At 36.8% G+C, this 23,456-nt stretch overlaps 1 protein-coding gene across 2 annotated transcripts in view; it reads left to right on the forward strand.

Moving 5' to 3' along the window:
* The window catches only part of TRAPPC12 (trafficking protein particle complex subunit 12), a 52,835-nt gene that overhangs the window by 23,676 nt on the left and 5,703 nt on the right, over positions 1 to 23,456 (forward strand). For both annotated transcript variants that reach the window (XM_021551200.2, XM_021551201.3), the window contains exons 6-10: positions 1,410 to 1,522; positions 6,208 to 6,280; positions 10,030 to 10,103; positions 17,584 to 17,682; positions 22,846 to 22,946. In XM_021551200.2, coding sequence (XP_021406875.2) covers positions 1,410 to 1,522; positions 6,208 to 6,280; positions 10,030 to 10,103; positions 17,584 to 17,682; positions 22,846 to 22,946 — 460 coding nt within the window. The remainder of the gene's footprint in view (positions 1 to 1,409; positions 1,523 to 6,207; positions 6,281 to 10,029; positions 10,104 to 17,583; positions 17,683 to 22,845; positions 22,947 to 23,456) is intronic.

Genomic DNA, 23,456 nt, shown 5'->3' on the forward strand with positions numbered 1-23,456 from the left:
TTGAGAAAAGATAAAGCAAGAGGTAACTTGAGAGAGAAATCCCCTTAGAATATGTGTATAGCAAATGTACATATTAAAATATTAGAAATATGGTGATGCCTTGGAGTGGCTACCTAAAACAGAGTCTAGACAAAATTAAGATAATAAAAGTGGGTATTTATTGAAGGCCTTCAACAGGTACACCTTGGGGAGTCAAAAGCCTCTGAGGAGCTACACCCAAGATGGACAGTGGTCACAAGTTTTTCATACAGTTAAAAGTTTGGTCCATTTACATATCAGAAGTTAAACTCCAATTACAGCTTCAGGTAATTAAGTCATTTACTCCAAGTTTGCCCCTCCCAATTCACTGTTGTTTACATCTCTTGGGGCCTGAGACAATAAGGTGTCCCTGAGTTTCAGGCCTAGAGAGGAATTGTTTTGTCTGACTATAATGGGAGAACAGCAGCTGACAGGCTGTGGAGTTTTAGAGTTGTACACTAAAGCAGTACAGGATCTGAAAAATATAAAAGCTAAATCCTAAGGCATCGGTGGCGTGGTATTTTGCAAGGCCTACATCCCCATTATGCCAGCTCTGATTTGGTTTCAGTAGTGGTGTTTAGTTTATGTTTGGTATTGTTGTCTATGTATCCAGGATTATGCAGTTATCTGAAAGCAAGATGTTGCACACATTACAGTTTGGGTGAACTCCTGAAACTGCCTGTGAAGTCAGCCAGGATACCCATAAACATAGACAATGAGGTCTTTGGCAGTACTATGACTACTGCTAGTAATAATTATAATAATTTAATAAAAACAATAAGAACAACTGAAGTGGTAGTAATAAACTATTATGAATTTCTTTTTCTCCCCAAATATTGCTTAAAATTCCCTATTCTTTGATGTTTTGAATGAACCAGAATTTTCACAAAAATATGCCAAGAGGTTTTTCATGCCCCAGTTATATCTCTTTCACAAGCATACTTTGAAGGCCAGTAATTTCATTTTATTTCTTCTACATTGGTTGTAAAGTATGCATAACTATTAAATGCTAGTAGTAATGTAGCTGCAACTTAAGTAGACTCCATTTTTTTAATCCTTCATTTTAGTTAAATAAATTTTCAATGAAAACATTGTATTTCGCAGTACAACTTGTTTTTGAAAATTTGAGTTAGATGCACCTTCTTCTTGCCTTTGTGAATACAGTTTACTTGTGTTTCCCTGCTTAAAATGTTTTAAACATGTCACATGATATAGCTGAAAAGTTTCCTATTTTCTCATCTTTTACATTTTTCATCAGTAGAAGAAAAAGTTACGAAGACAAAATGAATTTTGTGATATAGGTACTAGTGAGACATACCTTTTTTAACATAGGCAAATCACAAACTAATCATTATAGCAAACACACTTAACACAATTAATTGTGTTTCTAGGTTCCATGGTTCCTTTCTCCATGAGGATTTTGCATGCTGAGCTTCCTCAGTACCTAGGAAATCCTCAGGAATCACTTGACAGACTGCACAGTATGAAGATAATCTGCACCAAGGTAACAAGCATTTCTTGGCACTAACATTTCTTAATGTTTAAGAAATAAATTTTACTGTCCTTATAAAGAACATTAAGTTTCAATTATGACATTTTTCACTCCATCTTGATGCGAATAAGAAATTTGCTATTAAAAGTAATGAAGTGCCTCTTGCATTTTAAGAGAGATCCTTCCCTTCTCTGTGGTAACTTTGGCTCAATTGAGTAGAACAGAGGACAACTTTCATGCTTTTGCCAGACAAGATGTGGAGTTCATCTTGTCTGCAGCAAGAAAGACAAAAATATCCCTATGGTCCTGGCAGCTTCCTCTGAGGCAGGATATGATAGCCAGGATAAGCTATTGTCTGTGCTGATGGATGCTTTTTTTTTAAGTACAGTAGACAGATAACTACTAACAAATAAAACATCCTTCTTGAAAATATTTCTGATCAGTTATTCTAGATACCTCATTCCAGATTACTTCATTTGTTTGCATTCATTTAAGTACCTTAGGTTTTGGAGCAATTCAAGGACAACTGTAAAAAGAAGATTGTGAAAATGGACAGCTTGTAAAAATAACTGTGTTTTTAAAAGACAGTTGGAAATTGGTGGTAATTTAACCATTTGAAGTCAGGGCTGGTTGATAAAAAACATTGTTGATATATGTTCTGATTTTTGTGTAGAATGCTGTTTGTCTAATAATCTTGATCTCAACTGGAATGTTCAAGAATATGTTTCTAATGCTTACAAAAACTCGTGGCATAACCAAGAAAATAACATAAAGGATGTACACTCATTAGTCTTAATATTTGTATGTGACACTTGGGAACCATTTGGGTTATAACAGAATTAATTGGGGAGCATTCAACCAAAGCCTCTAGTGTTTTTACCTCCCTATTTTAAAAAGTGGAAAAATAATCTTTGGTCATCCGTATTTACCGAAGGGCATACGAATCATCATTATGTAAATGAGATGATCTTGGAGTCATAAAAGCTAGAAGAAAGGAAAGACCTATTAGCTCACCTAGTCTTTCTCTCTGCAGTGCAAAGTTGTTTTGTAGTTTTTAATGAGCCAGCCTATGGTGCTGAGGCCACATCCCCTGGGAGGTTATTCCAGGCTAATGGTAGTGCATTCTGATCATAAGAAAATTTGTCTTCCTATTTAATTTCTCTTTCTTAATGAAAGGGTGAAGTTTTTTTCCTATACAATACTTGTTTTTAATCTGCTAAATTCTTTATTGCCTTTTGTTGTATATGTTTTACAGACACCTGTCAACTTTAGATTAACCATTCCATTTAAAGATGGAATGGTATTTATTTTGGTTACTTGGTCTTTACAGCCTCCATCTACTTACATATCTCTGGTGTCTGAAGCAGCATTGGAGGTTGGGTGCAAAAATGTTATTTTAATTTTTCCTGAATATATGTTCCCATATATATTTTTTCCTGCAATGTTTTTTACTGTTCCAGTATTCCTACAAGTGTCTAATTGGGATCTGGTTAGATATTTTGCATCTTCTTCTATATGAACAACATTTGGGAAAGAAATTATCTGCAGTGCTACATGGGTGTTGTAGGCTGGGAGAGGAGTCCAGTGAAATTGTTGCTGTCTCTTTGTTATTGCTGGTCCTCCCAACATGAACTGCCTCAATGATTTGTTGCACCTCTAAGTTGGCCTTGAAATAAATAGTCTTTAAACAGCCAGGCAATAAGAGTAACACTATCACAAAAGGATTTGTTATTTTCAAGTGTTCATTTAAAAACATAAGCATCATCATTTTAGTGCTAATAATGCTGAAGACATGCTAAAAGCTGCTTAGCTGGAGACCAAAATGTGAAAAGGAGAACTATCAGGCTAAATCTAAACTCCTCTTGTTTTTAAGTACCTATGCTTCCCTAGATGCTTCAGGGAGAGCTCCTGGAAATTTAAACATTTCATTTTATATTTCACTTTTAAACCCTAATCCCTCAACTGCCAGGGCCATGCTGAGCTCTTCTACCAGGTGAGTGGAGCAGGGGCAAGTGGGTTAACACTCTTGCTTCCTAAAATGTCCTCTTCAAGTGTTACCTCTGCAAAACTTGTCAAAAGTACTTTGTGCTATTTGCCCATCAGCAGCAACTTCTGTAGTTCCACCATTCTCCTTCATGAGTGATTATGTCCCTCCCTGGCACTTTCATACACACTTTTCCATATCTCCTGGCCTTCTGTTTTACTCCCAAATTGATAAACTTTTCAGTCTCTTAGGCTTGATTACGATAGGCTTCTAGTGGAGAAGGTGACGTAAGTTTTCATAAGCCACTTCAGTCTTGACACCTTGTTTGTTAAGTTTATAGAAACTCTGATGACCAATCTGAGTACCCAAAAAGCCAGAGTTCCAGAAGCACCAAAAAAAAGGCTTAATGGTGGTATGCATATATTAGAAATTCTGGCAATTATAAATAGGGAATGAAACAGAAGACTCAGTGAAGTAATACTAGCCAGTGAAACTAATTAGTGTGCATAAAAATAAGGGTTCAAAACTAGAAAAATAACAGGTCATTAACTGATTAATTAAATGGTAGAAGTGTTCAGTCATATTTTTCTTCATAGTAGGAACATGAGTGGTTAAAGCTATGCCATGTGATATTGCTAGAATAAACAGTTTGCCCCCTAAATATTCCATGTTGATTAAATGGAATAATTTACATTAAGAAGCTGTCAGAATCATTAATGTTACTATTAAACAAGTGTTGGAAAATGGGGAAATACCCAAATACTGGAAAATTGCAGGTGATGTTTTTGTACTTAGGGGCAAAAACCTAGAGATAAACCTAGGGAATAAAACAATTAGCCTCAAATTATCGTCAAGCTCTGTTTTAATGATGTTGAGCTTGAGGTCACAGCTAGATATCCCCAAGTAATGTCACAGAATGGTTAATGTAATACTCTAATTGTATGCTAATATCTAATTCTTTCTTTTTTGATTATTTTACTGAGAATGTTTTCAGAGAAATCCATTGTCTTTTTAAACAAGACAGCATGTTGCCTTGATGAAGGCCCCTCATTGTGTTTATACTATTAAAGAGTAGGAACTCTGGGCCTTACTGAACCTGAGACGAAATCGCTAGATATTTTGTAGGGGAAGAGAAAGATCAGGGTTTTTAGACCACAGAAGGTGGATTATAAAGTGGTTTGGATTTGTGGGAGACAAGAATGTGGGGTTTTTTCTGACAAGGTGTCTTATTATACAGTAGTCATTTAACACTGAAAGGTGGCACTAAGTGATTTCTAGGTGGCTGCACTGCTTTTGAAAGTGGGACTGAGAATCAGTCTTGCAGGCATGCCACTGCCAGCTCATAAATTGCCACCTGTCAGCTATCTACTGGTGTATGCTCATAGCCTCTCAAAATCTGAGGTAAGGCAGCTCAGTCTAGCCCTCTGACCAAAGTTTACAGTAAACCATATTACCATGGTTGTCATGGCCTAACAGTTCTTACCAAGCAAATTAGCCAGGCTCAGCTGGCAGGTGGTAAATGTTCTACATTTGTTTTATGGGCTCTCCTTGCTCTTAAGTTCTTTGTAACTGAATTTATGAACTTAACTCCAGAACTTCACTATAGTGTGTGAAAAGGGCTTGGTATCTCATAGAGCAATTTCTTCCAGCTTAATATGTCTAAAATTGGTGGCATGAGATGACTTTCTGGAAGTGCAGATTATCTTGATTGGCTGTAGAAAACACCAACACACTTTCCAAGACCAGATTAATTCTATCAGTCTTCTTTTTTGAGGACTTCCTGTTTTGATTTGAGGTGTGCCTTGTTGGTTTAGGAAAAGACAACTACTTCTTACACTGCCAGAAACTGAAAGCTTTCCTTCATTTGGAAGTGTGCTCAGTCCCCAGAAGAGGCAGGGCTTTGTATTTCCTGTAACCACAGTGGCTGATTAAACAGCAAATGGTCCTATTAGTTTTTTTAAGGAAATCTCAGGCATTATTCTACAACCAAGTTATATATATCTGTAATAAGAAAAATGGCGTGATCTCTGAGAATTGGAAAATTGTAATGGAATTAGGAAAAGGAAAGTTGACTTGTGTTTCAAATGGAGCCTTGCATGCATACTTAAAGGTGCTTTGAACACAAGGTTCATTAAGTATACATTTCCATTCTCCCAGTAAAACAACAAATGTTCATTTCATTCACTCAACAATTTACATAATTTAAAATCTATGATAAAATTTAAAAAGCGATAAACCCCAAAGTTTGAGAAGGAAAATGTAGTAAGACCTAAGAGGAATACTTCATTGAAGACAAAAATATGGAACTAAAGAAACTAAAGCCCATACTTAGGGTGAGGAAGTCAGGAGACTGTGCCCTTCTCTGAAAAAAATCAGTTTTGGCTTTCATAGTGGTCATTTTATTTAATGTTCATTCTCCGGTGGAGCATATTTCCTGTTCTACTTAACAAAATGTGTATGACCCTAGAGTGTGCTGACATTTAATGTTCTGTAAGTATCATAATTTGAACTCTAACATCCTTCTACAGTATGATGACTTTCTTACTTTGTGCAATTGATCTAACTATGGTAATAACCAGTAATTTTGAACTGTACCTAGGTGAAGCATTCCTGCATGAATTGGTTTACACAGAGACTGTCCATTGTAGATAATTTGCATTAAATATATAGTGCTGTTTAAACTCATGTTGCTACTTTAAAAAAATTACTACAGATACTAGAAAATTTGGAACAAGGCTTAGCTGAAGATGGAAGTATGACTAACATTACACAGGAGAACAGACAAGGTAGGTATTAAACATTTTTTTTCACAGACATTGTGTTTTTATTGCTTACCTAAGTATGCCAGAAGTTTTCACAAGATGGCCCCAGACTGGTTAAAACTATATTTTTCTAATCTTATTGCCTACTCAGCCCCTGAAATTATATACCTTGTACTACTTTTTGCTGGAATTAATTTTACAGTTTTGCCCTTGATCAAACTTGTGCAATAAATCAATTTTTTTTCTTACTTTGGAGAAACAACATGGCTGTTATCCTTTAGTGATAAATATATAAATGTTTTGCTATTGCAGCTAGATAGCCTTGGCTGACTGACTCCTCTCAAACCTCATGTCTGCCATCCACTCAGTTTTTTCAGATTGAACTACCACCATACAGTGGATTCTCTGGCTTAGGGTGCTGCTGGACACAGGGCTGAGTCTCTGTAATTGCATGGTACTTAGACTCCTGAAATATATAAGGCACTCTGTAGAATAATATTTAGATTATATTGAGCTATGTAATAATTTTCATGATTGTATATCCAATTATGCTTTCTCCTGTTCCTTCTATCTTAGTGATGTTGCTTCAATAGTATAGGGCAAATTACTGCACAAAAAAGGGTGCTCAGAACAAGCTTTTTTTTAAAAAAACAGAATTTATACTTATGAGGTCATTTGAGTTGAAAATTTCTCCTCTTGTCAAATTGAAAATTTGATAAGAGGAGACATTTTAGACATTGCTGTGGGATTGTATGGACCCCTTGTGATGCCTAGCAAGTTCAAAACACACACCAAGAAAAAAAAAAGCTTCCACCTTTAGCTAACAGTCTAAGGAATGTTACAAAGTTCTTTCTAAAAGATCGTTCACAAAGAGCCCATGGAAAGTATATAAGTCTGGCTCTGAGATAGAAGAGGCTGGATAGAGTTAATAGCAGAAAAAAATTACAAATAATTCCTTATGACTGTCTGTATGGAAGAGTGCAGACCTGTCTGAACTTTTTGTCTACCTGGTCTTCAATTTGACTGAATATGAAAGTTACTTTAAAATGTCACTGTACCTGACTTGATACACCTCCTGAATGCATCCTAAAAACACAAACACATGTGAGCAGCATATATCGTAAAGATACTTGCACATATAGTCAAAAGAATACATTTACTACTCTTCTCAAAAAGTTTAGGAAAAACTGAAATAATCTTACATTGAAGATAGGCACAGTACTTCATGAGTTTCTGTTCTTTTCTCTTGTAATGTAATGTTCTTTCTGCCTCTGTTCACCTACTTCCTTTTACCTGTTAGCATTTTCTGGCAGAATTTTCATCCTTATGTCCAAATCTTTTGTTTCTTAAAACTTTAAAACTAAAGTGTTGATCCCCCTTTAAGGTACAAGGACTTTTTACAAGCTGTATCTTAATCCTGCGTCCTGCAGTCTGCTTCACTGATGAGTTACTGATTCCTGCTCTTCCTTTCTGCTTTAGAGCTCAGATGGGCTCAGAAGGAGACATAGTTAGAAAGCAGCAGCTAGTAGTTATCAAGGGCATGGAGAAAAGCAGCAGCTAGTAGTTATCAAGGGACATGGCTGCAGAAAATTTGGAGCGATCTTTACATGTATACTGTGCAGCTGCCTCTAGGTTTAAGACTGCCAAAAAGCCCACGGGACATTTGCAGAGACTGTTGACTGCTGTTGTCTGTGGAGGTCAGCCAGGTCTGTTCCCTCTCTGCTTCGTCTCTGCATTTGGAGCTCCAGGAGGCCAATAATGGGTTTGCTTTTTTTTCATTTGAGACTTGCTGAAGCAAACCTTATTAACTTTATGTGAAGACAGCCCAGATTCATTATGGGGATTATGCTAAGCATGTAATTTCCATGCTGCTGATGTAAGAAGGTGCAACACCAATCAACTTAACATGTGCATCTATAGCCTGAAACAGAGCACCTCATTTGCCAGTTTTTCAGCAGGCAGAGAGATTTAGCCATTGCACCACTTGCCTGGTAACACATTCTGTAAGATGCCAATTTTGTAACTTCACAGTGCCTATTGAAATGAATGGCAGTGTGGAGTACAGAGCCCTTGATGAAATCAAGGAAAAGCAAATGCTTTAGAGTGGAAGCATGGCTGCATGGACCTGCAAAGAGTGTTTCAGGCAACTCAGTAAAACACAGTGCTGGGTTTTGGGTTTTTTTACTGCTTTGCACGTTTTTTTTAACCCCTTTCTGCCAGTGCTAAGAAGCCTCATCACACAGAGGTACAGAATTTCCAGACCAGGTTCCTGTCTAGTTTATAGCACAGGCTGAAGAGATCTGGTTTGCCTGCTTTGCAATCCTTTTTTGACAATGGTACCTGGTGTTACCTGATTGTTAACATGAAATGTGGATGTCTCCGGTATATGAATCAACATCTACTTTGTTGTCACCTAAGTCCTAAAAAAACTGAATTTGGTTACCAAACTATGAGAACATGCAAAATAAAGAGATATTTACTTAAGTGACATTATGAAGAGCAGTTATTTAATTATCTTTGGATTTTACAGACCCCCTCCCCCCCGCGGAAAGAAAAAAAGGAAATGTGTCATGAAGTATTAGTTCATGGTTTACAGTATTGTCTCCATTAGTAGCACTAGTGATGTGTGGTCACGGGGGAATTTCTGAAACAAAAGCTAGAAGTAATGAATGATTGTAAGGTACAGTGGATGAAATGCTGGGTTCTGTCTTGGACCCTACATTATAACCCTCTTTTTGACAAAGATAATTTGTGAATATTCATGGATTGGATTTTTTTCATTTTACTATTGAAGAGGATGGAAGGAGTTTTTTTAGGAAAGGTGATAGACATTTCACCAAGCTCTTCTTATTTGTAATTATTTCTTTGTGTGCTGAAAGAATTATCTGTGTAATCTGCCATGCTTTCATCAGTGACTACATTAATGATACAAATGAGTGGTCTCAGTTATCACAATTTCATTGAAATAGCCTCTTCTCCCTTCCCCCTCTTTCAAATCATTACAGTGACCTTGAGAGCTGATTGACTGATATACATGTATTTTTCAAATGTACTAAATGAATAGTCCTAATGTTTATTTTTGAGGATTAGAGAAGTATTTCTAGCATTGATCTATGGTACTATAACATGAGGGAAAATAAGGGTCTGTGTGAACTGTTCTCTTACAACATCAGGACTCTGTCTGCAAAGCAAGAGGGAGAAATCTGCTGCAGCTTTTAATGCCTGCAAAGCTCCAGGAGAATAGGGAAAGCAGACAAGCTTGGCAGATTTTTTTCAGCATATCTCTCAGCCAGAGGCAAGCACAAACAGTCCCAGACTCAGACATTTCTCACTCTGCATGTTTTGGCTCTTAAATGACATTCTAGCTATGTTTGATTCTTAAATTTATCACATTTAATGCTGTAGATTACATGTTTTTAAACTGTTGCTCATTATCACTTGAATTCTTTTATGCACCTTTTGTTCTGATGTTGGAAAATGTGTGGCTTATTTTGGTGTTTAATATTTGGCCTGAGCTGAGAGCTGAGTGACTGTATATTTCTCTGCATTGTTGCTTTGTGTATGGTACCCAGAGCTGCTGGAGCAATTCCCTTGGAGAGATGCAGAATTCTCTGATGCTGCAGCAGGGTTGAGGATTAAAAATTCTAGGCTAAAACCCGGTGGTGTTAACGAGGGGGACCTTTCAAAATCATAATTCATAGGACCAATAATTGATGGCAAGAAAGAACCTCTAATTTATTTGTGCAAATTCACAAGCTGCTCTTATTTTGCAGCCTCTGTTCAGCTGTGGAGGTCACGTCTGGGCCGGGTGATGTACTCCATGGCAAACTGTCTGCTAATGATGAAGGTACGTGGGTGGCAGAACTGCAGAGGTACCGTATATTCCAGAATAGGATGTCAGAGAAAATGCAAGTGAATAACTGGTGCAGAGATAAGGGAAGACTACCTGACAGTACATTAAGGTTTTGCTCAGTGAAGAATTAATTAGGCTTAATAATGTCTTATTTAATAGATAGCTATTTGCGGTAATGTTCTTTGGGAACATATCTGTACTTATTTCTCCCCAAATCATCCTAGAGAACATGCAATAACAATACAGAATTTGCATTTTTAAATTGAATTTTTCAAACACTTAACTAAATGCTCTAATTAAAAGCAATTATGTGCTCTGCCTTTTTCAAACTGTGCACTAGGAATGTTGCTCTGTTTGTGAAGTTTAATAACACTGTAGCTTTTGTATCTGATAGAGATCCGAAACATCTGAATACATCCTCCCTTGTCAACTCATCTCAGTTGTAATATGTATTCTTTCAAGTTTAAATCCTCACTAGTGGGTAGGGGTGGAAAAGAAAGCAATAAAACCAAAAGTGACTAGCTGTCACTGCTGGGGCTTTCTGCCTTGATTCCTCCTTACATTTTTTAACCAATTGTACTCTGTCTGGTGCAACACTTAGTTTCTCCTTGTATTCAGGAAGTAGAAATAAAATTACTTCTGTCGATCCTGTTGTGGTCAGGAAAACAGGGGTGTCGCCATTCCTGCACAAAACTGCTGTTACCCTGAGCCTAACTGTGCCCTACAAATCAATTAGCAGCCTTGGAGAAGGGATGTCAGCAGTGGAATCTTCACAGGCCAAGATTTGCACTCCTGGCTCCCTGCACTTCAATTACCCATACCAGATCTGATCCTCTGATGTTTACTGAGCTACTTCCCAAACAAGGCTCCATTCTTAATATCACAGTACCTCAAAAAAGTATGGTTTCTTTTCTTCCTTTTTTTTTTTTTTTTTGAATATAAGAGCTATCTATACAGATTTACTTGAATGGAATATTCTTGTTGTGGGAATTAGGGGAAACATATTTATTTTCATTATTATATTGTAATAAGAACATTTCTGTCTTGCATAGAAATACTTGTTCATTAAAACAATTTGTCTTTTGAGGTAGGTGTGTGGCATAGGTTAATTTTTTTAATCATTCTCTTTTTCAGTAAACACGTGAAGAAAAGCATGAACTGCTATCCCAAACAAAGTAAAATATATAAATAAAAAAATACTGGTATACATTTTCAAGAACTTCATTTTACTTTTTGCTGTGAATTCTTTTTTAACTCACGTGTTTTTCTCGTGAACACACAAATCTACATGCATGCACAGTTCTCACCTTCCTCTGGTTTGATCTTGTTAGTGCTATTTTCTTTGAGTAACAGAAATATATTTGTGAATACCAATTTTTATCTTTTTGGAAATGATATTTCAGAAATATGGCAGCTCAGATACTTCTTAAAACCGGTTGTATTTAGGGCCTATTCTCACAGCTGTTAAATTAGAAATTTATGGTTCACAATAACTTCTAAATTACCCACAATTGCATATTAATGCATAATTACTTCCATCTGAAATTTGCATTTCAGTGCATTGGCTATAGGGTATTTTTGAGTCTTTCAGTTTTCAGGAATATCCCCAGACCCTTTTTTAACATGCAGCAGTCCTGTGGTCATCTTCTCCACCTTCCACAGTATTCAGCGTGAATCTATTCAAATTAGTTTTAAACACACTTTTGTAAGTTCTCCCATGAACAATTATATCAATTTAACATGATTCCACTCTTTTTTGCTGTTGTATCATATGCTTTAAAAGCTGCATTTGTTTTTATTCGAGTGTTTCAAGTGTATATAATTTAAAAAAAAACTGTTTCATTCTCCTAGTCAGCGCCATCTATTGCCATCTAGTGACCATTTACAATATTGCAGCACTGTGCTTGACCCCCCAGGTACTGTTAGGTGATGGAATACCTTGGGCAAGTATTCGATGATGATAATAATTTATTAAAGTATAACTATGTGACTTTGGTATGAAAAAAACCCCAAACATATTATCTCACTTTTACTGACCTCTTTCTTTCACCAAAAAAACTACAGTAGTATTTAACAGGGAACAATCTTGTCAGGATTGTCACTTGAAAATTTTAAAAAATTGACTTTGATTAGATGTTGGCCCTATAACTATTTAAATCTAGGTTTGTTATCCTCAATTCTTAATGAGGCTTATTTCATGTCATATCTTTTCTGCATTATTTGCCTGAATCAAATAATTCTGTTTACACAGTACAATGATTTCTGCTTTTTAAAGTAATAGTTAAACACCTCCTTAAATTTCAAGATGGCAGGGTATCATATTTTGGGGTAGAGAGTGAAGGCAAAGTGGCTCACCCAGACACAGGAAATGAGTCATGTCTCCTATACGCTGGAATTATCTTTCCTAGGTACTGAACTCTGCCTGCTGTGTCCTTTTATCCATGTGACCTGTGACAGTTTAGTAGTAGTTCAAGGCAGTCTTTCTTTCCTGGTCATCTCCCTTTCTTTGTATAACCTTTCTTAAATGGGTTCTACCTTCTTTCTGTGCACCACTGTTGGACTTAACCAAATGACAAAGAAATAGTGAATCCCAGTTGTATCAACTGATATCACACAGCTTTCCTGTTTCCCGTAAACAAAGGGAAACTTCAGGAAAGATGTGGAAATACAGCAGGAGGAGAAGGGGAAACCATATAACTTCTCAGTGTAGACTTCCATTTACAAGAACTTTGGGCTTATGGCACTATGAAAGCATATCCTGAATATAGCAGCATATTACTTTAACATATAGCTGATGACATGAATTGTTTCATTTCAAAAGTCTATCTGCAAAATGCTTGCCACTTTACTAAATCACCATGGAAATGTCTTAAAAACTTCTTAAGTTCTTTATATCTGACCTAAAATCGCTTTTGACATTATCTTACCAGATTTTTCTCTTTCTAAGGAATAAACACTTAAGTATTTTCCACATATATTATAAATGCACTCTAATTAAAGGCACATTTTGTGCTTTTTAGTTTTCTTCAGTGTTGTGTTAGCTTTTTTAGAACTTGCCCTTCATAAAACAAAAGCATTAGAATTTATTTTAATCTGGAGATAATACAATTAAAACGGTACCAAGAAGGAGCTTGTGCTAGTGACACAAGGGAATGATGCCTGAGGACTTTTGTTCCTGTATGATTTAAAAGAGAAAGTCTTTTGCCTGAATGTTGCATTACAGCTCTCTGGATTCATAGCACTAAGAACCTCTGCTTTCATAACCCTTCCACAAATGCACTAGATAGAGAGGAAGCATTAGTTATCCCTGTCCTCTCTCCCCAAAACCAAGTATTTATGAACTATCCACTCCCTGTACCTGAGATTTTTAGTCATGGTCATTTATGCTTATTTCTAATTAAGTACTTAAAGGTGGTGGTGAAGGAAATATGAAAATGTGTCATGCAGTAACCATGAAGGGAAGTACAGTTTACTGTGGTGCATTAGAAAAAACATACTCCAGCAAGTAGGTTGTGGTTTAATAGAACTATTTTATACTATTTACTATCATTATATAGTGTTATATTTTATAATAATATATTATTATTATCTACTATTTACTATTACTATGCTATTTACTATTCTATACTACTTACTAGTATATGTAATGTTAGCTCCAAATTTTCATAATAAAAGAGGTATTGAGTTATAAAACAATAGGCCAGTTCTCATTCATATCCTAAATAGTGTAACTTCAGATCTTCTTTTGGCATTTTTTTACAAAGGTGTGGAAAACTGGAAGGCTCTTAATCTTTTCAAATTAAGGACCATGACAATGTGTCAGCCCCATCTATAAGTCTTAAGATCACAAGCTGTAGTCATTGGGGTTTTTACTGGCAATACTTAATATGTTTTACTCCTCACAGCCACACCTTCTATGAATCAAGACTTCACTTCTCAGAGGTGGTGTGTATTTATCATTCCATCAGATAATCTTCGTTGTATTATGTCACATTAGCCAAACTGTGAATGATAACTCTTTAGTAAGTGACACCAAATATCATCTATTTTACAATGTGCTCTTTCAGAAGGTACGGTCAGATAAGATGCCTGTATAACTCGCCACAGAATAGTATTATTCTGTATCACATGTAGGATACTCAAGAAATCTCCTAGTGCTTTCATCAGTTTGGGGAAAATAATAAATGCATTTTAAACTCACTGAGGGATCCACACGTGACCACAGAATGAGGTTGTATTTAGAAGTGAGCCTATATATGATGACGTTTCACAGTTTCATCCTGGGGCCATCCTTGCTTGTGCCTTTGGACATACATAATTTAGTCTCTTGTAATCTGGAAGACATGGGTCCTGTTCCTGTGACAGATGCTGTATGGCATGTGGGTAAGCACAGATGTGAGGTGCTGTGCTGTTGTATGGAAAGAGGGTGCAGTGACCACCAGCAGAGTGCATGGACTCTTAATGTTCATCTCTACTCTCACATTTCAGGAGCTTTCAGTGTTTATGTACTTGTAATGCATGTGGTGTTGGAGATATGGATAAGGAGTGCAGAAAAGGAGGAGGGTTTCTTTGCCTGTCTAGGCCAAATCTGTGAAGCCCCTACAGCATGGGCCTCTAAGACTTGGCTGCTTGTTCCTACCAAGGCTGGCTGCTGTGTACACAAGGGAGCCTGTGCTGCTGTGACAGGGAAAACACTGCCCATTCACGCAGCTTCTTGTGGCTGAGGCTTTTCTGCAGTCAGTTAATGCTAAGCTGTAAAGTAAGCTGGCAGAAGCACTTTTTTATCAGCTTGCTGCATGGTCTCCTGGGAGTTGTTTCTGCATCGGTTTGGGGATGGGACTGCAGAGCTGCAATCCCTCATGGTTGTGCTGTACATCTTTGTTGTGTAGCCAGAGCCGTAGAGTGTGCACAAGAGTGAGCACTGTGTAAAGGGCAGCTTTAGACCACAGAATTTGATAAAAGAAAATTATTTCTCTAATGACCACATTTGATGCTTGAAGGGATAAAAATCACAGTCATAGACAATGCTTCAGATTTAGTAGATTATACTCTTAGAAGAATTAATAGGTACTACAATCATGACTGGGGTTCCTCTAAAGAGCTAGATCAAAGTGTCCCTATTCCAAGTTTTTTATGAGTGCCTAACACAGTCGTACTCCATGATCAAGTAAGTCCTTTACTGAGGTGTTAAAATGAAAATTGAAGTTTTCCTAAATCATTTTGTGAAAAGTTATGGTTGCTTTAATTTCATCACATTTGAGTTGTGAATGATAAATACAGCAGCATTTAAATAAATAGACTTGTGTATGCAGCATGTTGGTTTTCCTCTGAACTCTTTTTATTACAAGTAATAAGCGTGAACTTGTCATGGCACATTAGAATTGTAATAAACTCTAAATGTTAATAATTAATTGTTCAGAATTCATCATTATACTCACAGTATACAAGTTGTTTGCAAACAAAAGGTCCTGCAGAGCGCTTTCTCTTTTCCTTTTTTTTTCCTCCTACTATTACAGGACATGTAATTTCTCTCATACACAGATCAGACTCCAAAGACTTATCTTGACATTTTGTTTGTATAAAACAATATGTTTCAAACAGAATGGTTTGGGTCAGAACAGACCTTTAAAGGTCATACCCCTGCCATGCACTGGGACCTCTTAAACTAGATTGGGTTACTGAGAGCACCAACCAATCTGACCTGGAATGTTTCCAGGGATGGAGCATGCTTCATATCTCTGGGTAACCCCTTCAAGTGTTTCACTGTCCTCATTGTAAAAAATCCATTCCTATTACCTAGTCTAAATCAACCTTCTTTTAATTTAAAACCATTACCCCTTGTCCTATCACAACAGGCCCTGATATATAAGCCCATTTCAGGTACTGAAAGGCTGTAATGAGGTCTTCCCAGAGCCTTTTCTTCTCCAGGCTGAACAGCCCCAACTCTCTCAGCCTTCCTTCTTGAGAAATACTCCAGCACACTGACCATTTTTGTTGCCCTCCTCTGGATCTGCTCCAGTACATTCATGTGTTTCCTGTGCTGAGGACTTCAGAACTGGATACAGGGTTTACTCCTTTTAAGTGCATCCTCAGGAAAAGAAATTCTTTACACATGGGGAACATTGCTTCCTCAAACCAAGCAGGAGATGAAGAAAAGCAACCTTTCCTAGTAGCTGTGATCACATTAGGGATGAGTTAAATGAGTACTATAATTTGACTAAGACTAATGGTAGGGCTGAATATCCCAAGATTTATGTAGTTTTTTAAGATTATTTTCCATTGTCCTTTGCTTTCTAATGCCCACCACAATTCTTGTATTAAGTTGAAGGGAGGACTGTTGGCAAGCACTGAAGTGTTACAGCACAGAGAGTCCTCAGCCTTTGCTTGGCCTGGCCTTTGTGAGCTAAGGCAGGTGCTCTCTGCCTCTGCTCACATTTCTCCAAGCTGCAGCAGCTGAGGCTGGTACAGCCCTGGGCCAGTGGATGTTCCTACAGCTACAGCTGGTCTCAGCACAGAGCATGGGCACTGCCTCTCACCTCTGCCTGCCAAGCCATGTGGCCAGGCTCTGAAATTCATATCCTGTCAAGGTCCTTGAATTACTGCAGTTCAACCATGAAACAGCTGAACTGCAGGAACCAGTCACATGGGAATTTCTTCCCAGTGGGAAATGGGACCCATTTGTTTAATCTTCTGTCACTGATCCTTAGCTGGAGGCTATACTGGCATTCCGTCTTGAGCTGGCATATCTCAACACTGCCCTCTGCCAGCATGGCCTTTGTGCAGACCTTGTAACCCTTGAAAAGCTTTCTGGAGATCAGAACCAGTCCTCCCCTCACTTAGTTTTAGCCCAAATACATTTTCTATTTAGATTACCTGCTTTTACGCAGTAAGAAATCCAATTCAGGTGAAGGAAGGGAAAATGTCTTCTTTCCCTTACGCAGTAAAAAACCCAAAAATTTGGGTGGAGGAGGGGAAAATGTCCTGTTCCCCTTGGTAGTAGTGCTAGTTTGTCATCTGAAGATGTGTAGGAATTGCAATTTCTGTCATGTGATGTTTTGCACAAGAGCATGTGCACAGGCACTTCACAAAGCCATGGAATATAGTTTGTTAAACAATGTAAATTACAAACATTTGGAACGTGGGACACTTCTCAAGTATGTATTCCTCCAGTCACACCAAAGGTTTAATCCTAAATCATAATCTAAGATGAAGGATGTTCACACTTTTAGTTTGTGGCATTTAGGTACAAAAAGAATATGATCCTCTTAAAAAAAAAAATCGCCTGTCTATGCAGTTCCAGTATAACTGAGAAAAGACCAATGTAGTCAGCCACTAGTGCCTACAGTGATTGATAGAAATTCTGTCTCACTGACAAATACTTTAATTCTGTTGGAATATGACTTTACAAAGAAGGTGACACAAAGGCTGAAGTATTCTGAAGTTAAATACCTGATTGTATGCTTTCCACCCTTAGGACTACGTGCTGGCTGTAGATGCTTACCACTCTGTCATCAAATATTACCCACAGCAAGAGCCTCAGTTGCTGAGTGGAATTGGAAGGATTTTCCTTCAGGTATGCATTTTATTCTAAATTTACCAGGTAGTACTGCTTTTGATAGCTACGTAGAGAATAATCATTGCATTTAAAACTGTAGCTGTTTTTGTAGGGCACATGTCAAATTGTAGAGGCAGTGCTCAAAACAAAAACCCTTCATGTCATATTAGATACAATTAGGAAATATGAAGCACCTGTAGTATGTAGAGTGCATTAGCAAACAAATAACATGCTGTAGAAAGTTATGCTAGTATTTTATTCAAAAAGCGACATTCTGTTTTCCCTAAAATTAATGGTAAAGGTCCTGTTGACATCAGTGAGACAGAATTGCACTAAAAATCTCATGTCTCACTGCCTTAAGACTGCATTCAACTCTCAGTCACACTGTATAGCTGCCATCTTCATGTAGAAAAAATTCAAGACCGTCCTTCTTTTGTCCAGATCATATCCCTGAGAAGACAGGGGAGGGCATCTTAAAAGAAAAGAAACAGTATACAGGAAAGTATAATAAATGTCCATGTATCTGCATTTAATGGCAAATAAAAATAGATGTCTTTTTATTTTTCATAAAATGATGCATTTAAATAGCTATCTGATTCTTCTAATTTTTAGTACCTCACAAGGTCTTTGCAGTTCTTTCATATTTCTGATACTGATAATTCAGACTTTTCCTCTTTTATCTACTTATGTTTATTATGAATGATAAATCTAATTTTGGATTGTCAGGTATTTACAAATTATCTTACTTGTGACATTCCTATAATAAAATTATATTGAAACTGAGTAATTTACTCTTAATAGATAGTTATTAACATGCTTGCTTGAAATCATAGAATGTCATTCAAATTCATTTATGGATTTTCGGTTCTCAGCAGGAGCATGGTTTCACAATGTGTTAAACATGTCTGTCTTTAAAAGTCTCTAGTTTTAAGTGGATCTCCATCACTGGAGCAATTTTATGATATTGGCTGTGTGCATTAATTATTACCTAAATAGGGAACATAGTAATTATGCATATTAAAGAATGGTACTGAAAATGTGCAAAATACTAAAGAAGATACAAGTTATTAATAGTTCTAGTCTTTCTGGAAAAATGACTGGGTATGTTACTGGCACTGCCTTTGTGACAATGGTGTCTGCCCTGATGTCACACCCAAAGTCTGTTTTCATTCCATTTACTATGGAGAAATTTTCACTCCCATGAGGAAAGCATCTCCTAACTTACAGAATAATTTGAAATCAGTGACCTCCACAATGCTGGCTGTGACAACAGGCCTCCAGTTCTGAGGGGTTTTATTGTCAGATCTGGACATAGCAAAAGGGGTTATGAGGAGTCCTTGAGATTATCATGTGACCTAGATAGAAGTTAAAAATAATGGTCTCTAAATGCATATATTTTCCTTCCTTTCTTCTAGCACCTTAAGGAGATAAGGTTTTATTGCTTGGCTTGCTGTCTTTTTCTGTCACAAAATTTTCAGCCCTATCTGAGGTATCCTAGTGCAACAGATGTAAGATTTTGGTATATTAAGAGAAATAGGCAGTGTCCAGTTAATCAAAACTAAGCCATTTGAATTAAAGAAAGATAAAAGTATTGCAGTCCTGAGCATCATCATTTTGGTAGGATCACTCTGTTGTAAGTGTGCACTGTTGACAAGGCACTCTCTGGAAAAATAAATAAAATGTCTTGCAGATAAAATAGAAAAGCAGTTTTCTCATATTCAAATGTCACAAACAAGTGTTCTCAAAAACAAGTATCAATTCCCAGATAACCTCAAAGTGTGCTGCTAACTTTGAACATTTACCAAGAGAGGTGCAGGGGAGCCAGATTCCAGTTGCTTAAGAGTCTCAGACACTGTTTGACAGTAGACATCACACACATAAAACAAAGCAATAAAGTATAATTCAGGAGTTTAGCAGAAAAAAATTGTGACCTTTTTCAACATGTAAAACTTTTCTTTATTTATTTTACTTTGATTTATTTTTTCTTAATTAAATTTAGCTAACTAGTCTAAGGCATCATGTCCTCTCTATCTTCACATGTAAGTGGAACATAAGAAGGTCTAGATCTGGAGTACAGCCTTTGGCTGTTACCTTAAAGAGTGGGAAATGAGAATTACAGAAATGCAGAATGGAGGAAAAGACAGAGGTTATCACTAAGAAATTTTCATAAGGACTGTAATTCTTTCAGCAGTCTTTTCTTTCTTTCTGTTTTACCTGAGCTGTAAAACAAAAACAGTGAATTAAATAGGATTATATTGTGTAGCTTTCACTGGCTGACCTATCCAAAATTTCTGTTTGAATAAATACATTAATAAAAAAATTCTAAAAGCTGCCTGGCCTTCCCCTCTGCAATAAACTGCTGAAAAACTGAGTCAAAAGCAATAAAAAATTCTAGAAGAAAAATAATCTTAGTTTCCAGACAAAGTTAAGCACATAGCATACTGGAGGCTCTTTGTTAGGGACTATGATTATTTCAGGTTAATCATTTTTATTTGATGTGCTAATTATTATTAGATACTGAAGTCATACTTTCTGAACTAAGTTAAATAAGTGATGAAGTGATAAATAAGTGAATAAGTGATAAAGACCACTTAAGTTGGTTAAATTACTTAAATAACTAATTAAAATTAATTTATTTTAAATTATCTTTCCCACAAAAAAAATTTAAAAAGTAAACTGTTTCCCCTCTGTGGGAATAATGAGATTTAAGAGTTTGACATGTTTGCTGAGAAGATACGAGATGCTGCTAAGAAATCAGAAACATTAATGATCCCAAATAATGTGTAACTAGCATCAAAGTATACTAGATTTGGACTCATCAAGCTCCCAGGAGAGTGAACTGGTAGCTTGCTTTAGAAATTTTCTCATGGTTAAAGGATTCCCAGGCTAAAAGTACTCGAGGACAGATTCAATTACACTTTGCCAGCATTATCCTCCAGTTAAATGTAATTATTTTCTTGGTGATTTACATCTTTAGTGGGATTTATAGACAGAAGTGGTATCCTTTGTCATTACAAGGGAATGTATGGTATTTTAGAACGAATAATATTTGAGTCCAGTTATATAACATCTGGGATAAATGCATCTGTTTTGTTAGAAAAGACTATTAATTGTATTCCAGAAATGCCTGGTAGATGGACAGCAATTGACACTACTACAGTTTTGCCTGCAGTGTTCAATTGGATCATCTCCTAAATGTAAAGAATAATTTCCTTATGTTGACATGGAATAAGTCTTGTGATTAGAGGTGAAGGAGTATCTGTTGTATTAGTGGTGTTAATGGAGCTTTGGATACTGCCATTGGGATATTCCCATAAGGAAATTGGGAAGAAATATAGATGAAGCCTTCAGATAGATGGATGTTTGCTGTCTCTGAAAAGTGCAGTTGAAAAGTCATTTGCTGATGACCAGAAAGACTTGCTAAATTATCTTTTCCACAAGTATATCTTTAGGGTTTGTTGTGTTTGTAATTTTTGTTAGGTAGTACTTGTATGATAAAATGTAAAGCATGCTTGTAAAATGTACAGATGATGTCAAGCTGGGAGTGATACAGACACTATGAAGGGCAGGATCCAAATTCAAAATAATCTTGACAAGTTGAGAAGCTGAAATGTTAAATTGGCTGTGATTCAAACAGCAAAGGCAAAATGCTACCACAGACTGGGAGTAATACACAAATACAAAATGAGAAGCAACAACAAGCCTATTTTCTGTAGAAAGGAAATAGACTGAGAGTAAGAAGACTACACAAAAGAGTAAACAAATTGGACTTCCAGATACTTGGCATAAAAGCAAAATTTATATTCACATGTGAAACATAAAGTGATTCCTGTTTCTCACTGCTGGTGATAGATCAGTTGAATTATGGAGACTTCTTACGTGGGCACTCAGAGAGGATGTGAAGTAACAGGAGAGAGTTCAGAGAATCCAGAGAGCATTATTTATGAGAAAGGGCTAAACACTGCTTTGCCTGAAAATTGGTTTTCATTCTAGAAGGGGAAGAAAAATTTTTCAAGTATGCAAAAGACTGTAAAAAAAGAGGAGTTGTATATTCTCCCCTACCACTATGGACAGGACAAAAAGCTGAGGCAAAAAGTGCAATGAGATAACAGATATTTTCTAATGATAAGGCAATTTAAGAATTCTGGATTAAGTTTCCTAGTAAGACTCAGATTTGTAATATCTACCACCTAAGAGCATTAAGGAGACTTCAGCACATTTGTCACAAACATTTTTCATAATGTTCTTAAACAAATAGGTGGTCCCTTGAGGGCCCCCTTGAATCTCTCCACCCGAGGACTACCTGGTTTCCATGGCTTTACACTTCTGAACTAGTTTAATTTTACTCCTTTTGGTAGATTTTTGATAGATTTGTTTTACCCAGTAGTAACTTTTTGTCTTCTTCCATCTCTCCAGCCTGAAAAACATGCTGGTAACTTATTTTCCAAATAAGTGGTCTTCTTCAAGTATTTTTTTTCTTCTCAAAGAGCAATGTATGTGACACATCTTTAGGTGAAATGTCCTTTCCTTTTTAGAAATCCCCTCCTCCATTCCACTCCCCATCAAATCTGTACTTCTTTATGCCAGTTTTCAAATCTCTTATTCCTTCATCCTGCTTAACTCACTTTGGTATTTTTTTTAATCTGTAAATGGACCATCTTCCCAATGTCCTCAGTGGTTCATTGTACTGGAGTTGTTTTCTGACATGTGGTGTGATGCACTGAAGTTTGTCCTGTGGCCCCTAGCTATGACCCAGAAGCTGTGGGTTAACCAGGTGTGGGTCCTGTGCTGTCTTCCATTCCTGTGGACTAATACCCCATTTCATTTGAAGTAACTCTTGACCTTTTCTCGTTTTCAGCTACTTTTTTGAACTGTGGAGTCAGTTACAACAAAGAAGCTAAATGAGGATATGGGGTCTCCCTGCCCTACAAATGCTCCATAGTCCCCAGCTGAGAAACTGCCTCAGGCAAACTGCACATGCTTTTTGGCTGCTTTTCATGACCTTAACATGGCTCTTCAAATACATTGTTTGGTAACAGGTGTTACCCAGTCACCTTGGTGTAAAGAGATGGATAATGGACTTTGATATGTTGTATATGTTTTTGTGTCCTTATAAGATATAATCAGGATGTAGCGCTTTTCTTCTTATTGTGGTAACTCGCCTATGATTTTTCTGTCTAGATTGGAGACATAAAGACTGCAGAAAAATATTTTCAAGATGTTGAGAAAGTGACTCACAAATTGGATGGACTACAGAGCCAAATTATGGTTTTAATGAACAGGTAGGTAATTTAATAGCTAAATAAAACTTCTTGAAATGTAGTTCTAAAAGTATGCAAGGTGGTCATTAAAGTGCCCTTGAGACAATCTTGTTCTCTTTCTCTCTTTTCTGGGACTTCATCTGCCATAGGTGAGACTGAATGGCTACAGACTCAGGCAATCTCTATAACTTGGTACAGTCGTACCATCCTGCATTGAAACTGTGATCTTTCAGTTGATTTCACAAAGCTTTTTCTCATTCTTTCAGGCACTGCATATTTTCACCATGTTTTTTCAATATACATTTGCATAAATATCTCTTAGTAGAGGAGAAGTTATTTTGAGCAGTTATCCTACAATCAGATCTGCCAAGAAAGTACCACCCGGTAGCTTCAAAGGATGCTTAAATACACTTAGTAATCGAGCTGTGTGATGGGGAACTCACTTTGTAAGGGTTAGCACATTGGCTTAATATATTTAGAAGATACTATTCAAAGGTGCTCTGAAAATTATATGGCTGATTTCCTGAAGAG

This window comes from Lonchura striata, chromosome 3, assembly GCF_046129695.1.
Source record: "Lonchura striata isolate bLonStr1 chromosome 3, bLonStr1.mat, whole genome shotgun sequence".
In the NCBI taxonomy this organism is placed as follows: Eukaryota; Metazoa; Chordata; class Aves; order Passeriformes; family Estrildidae; genus Lonchura; species Lonchura striata.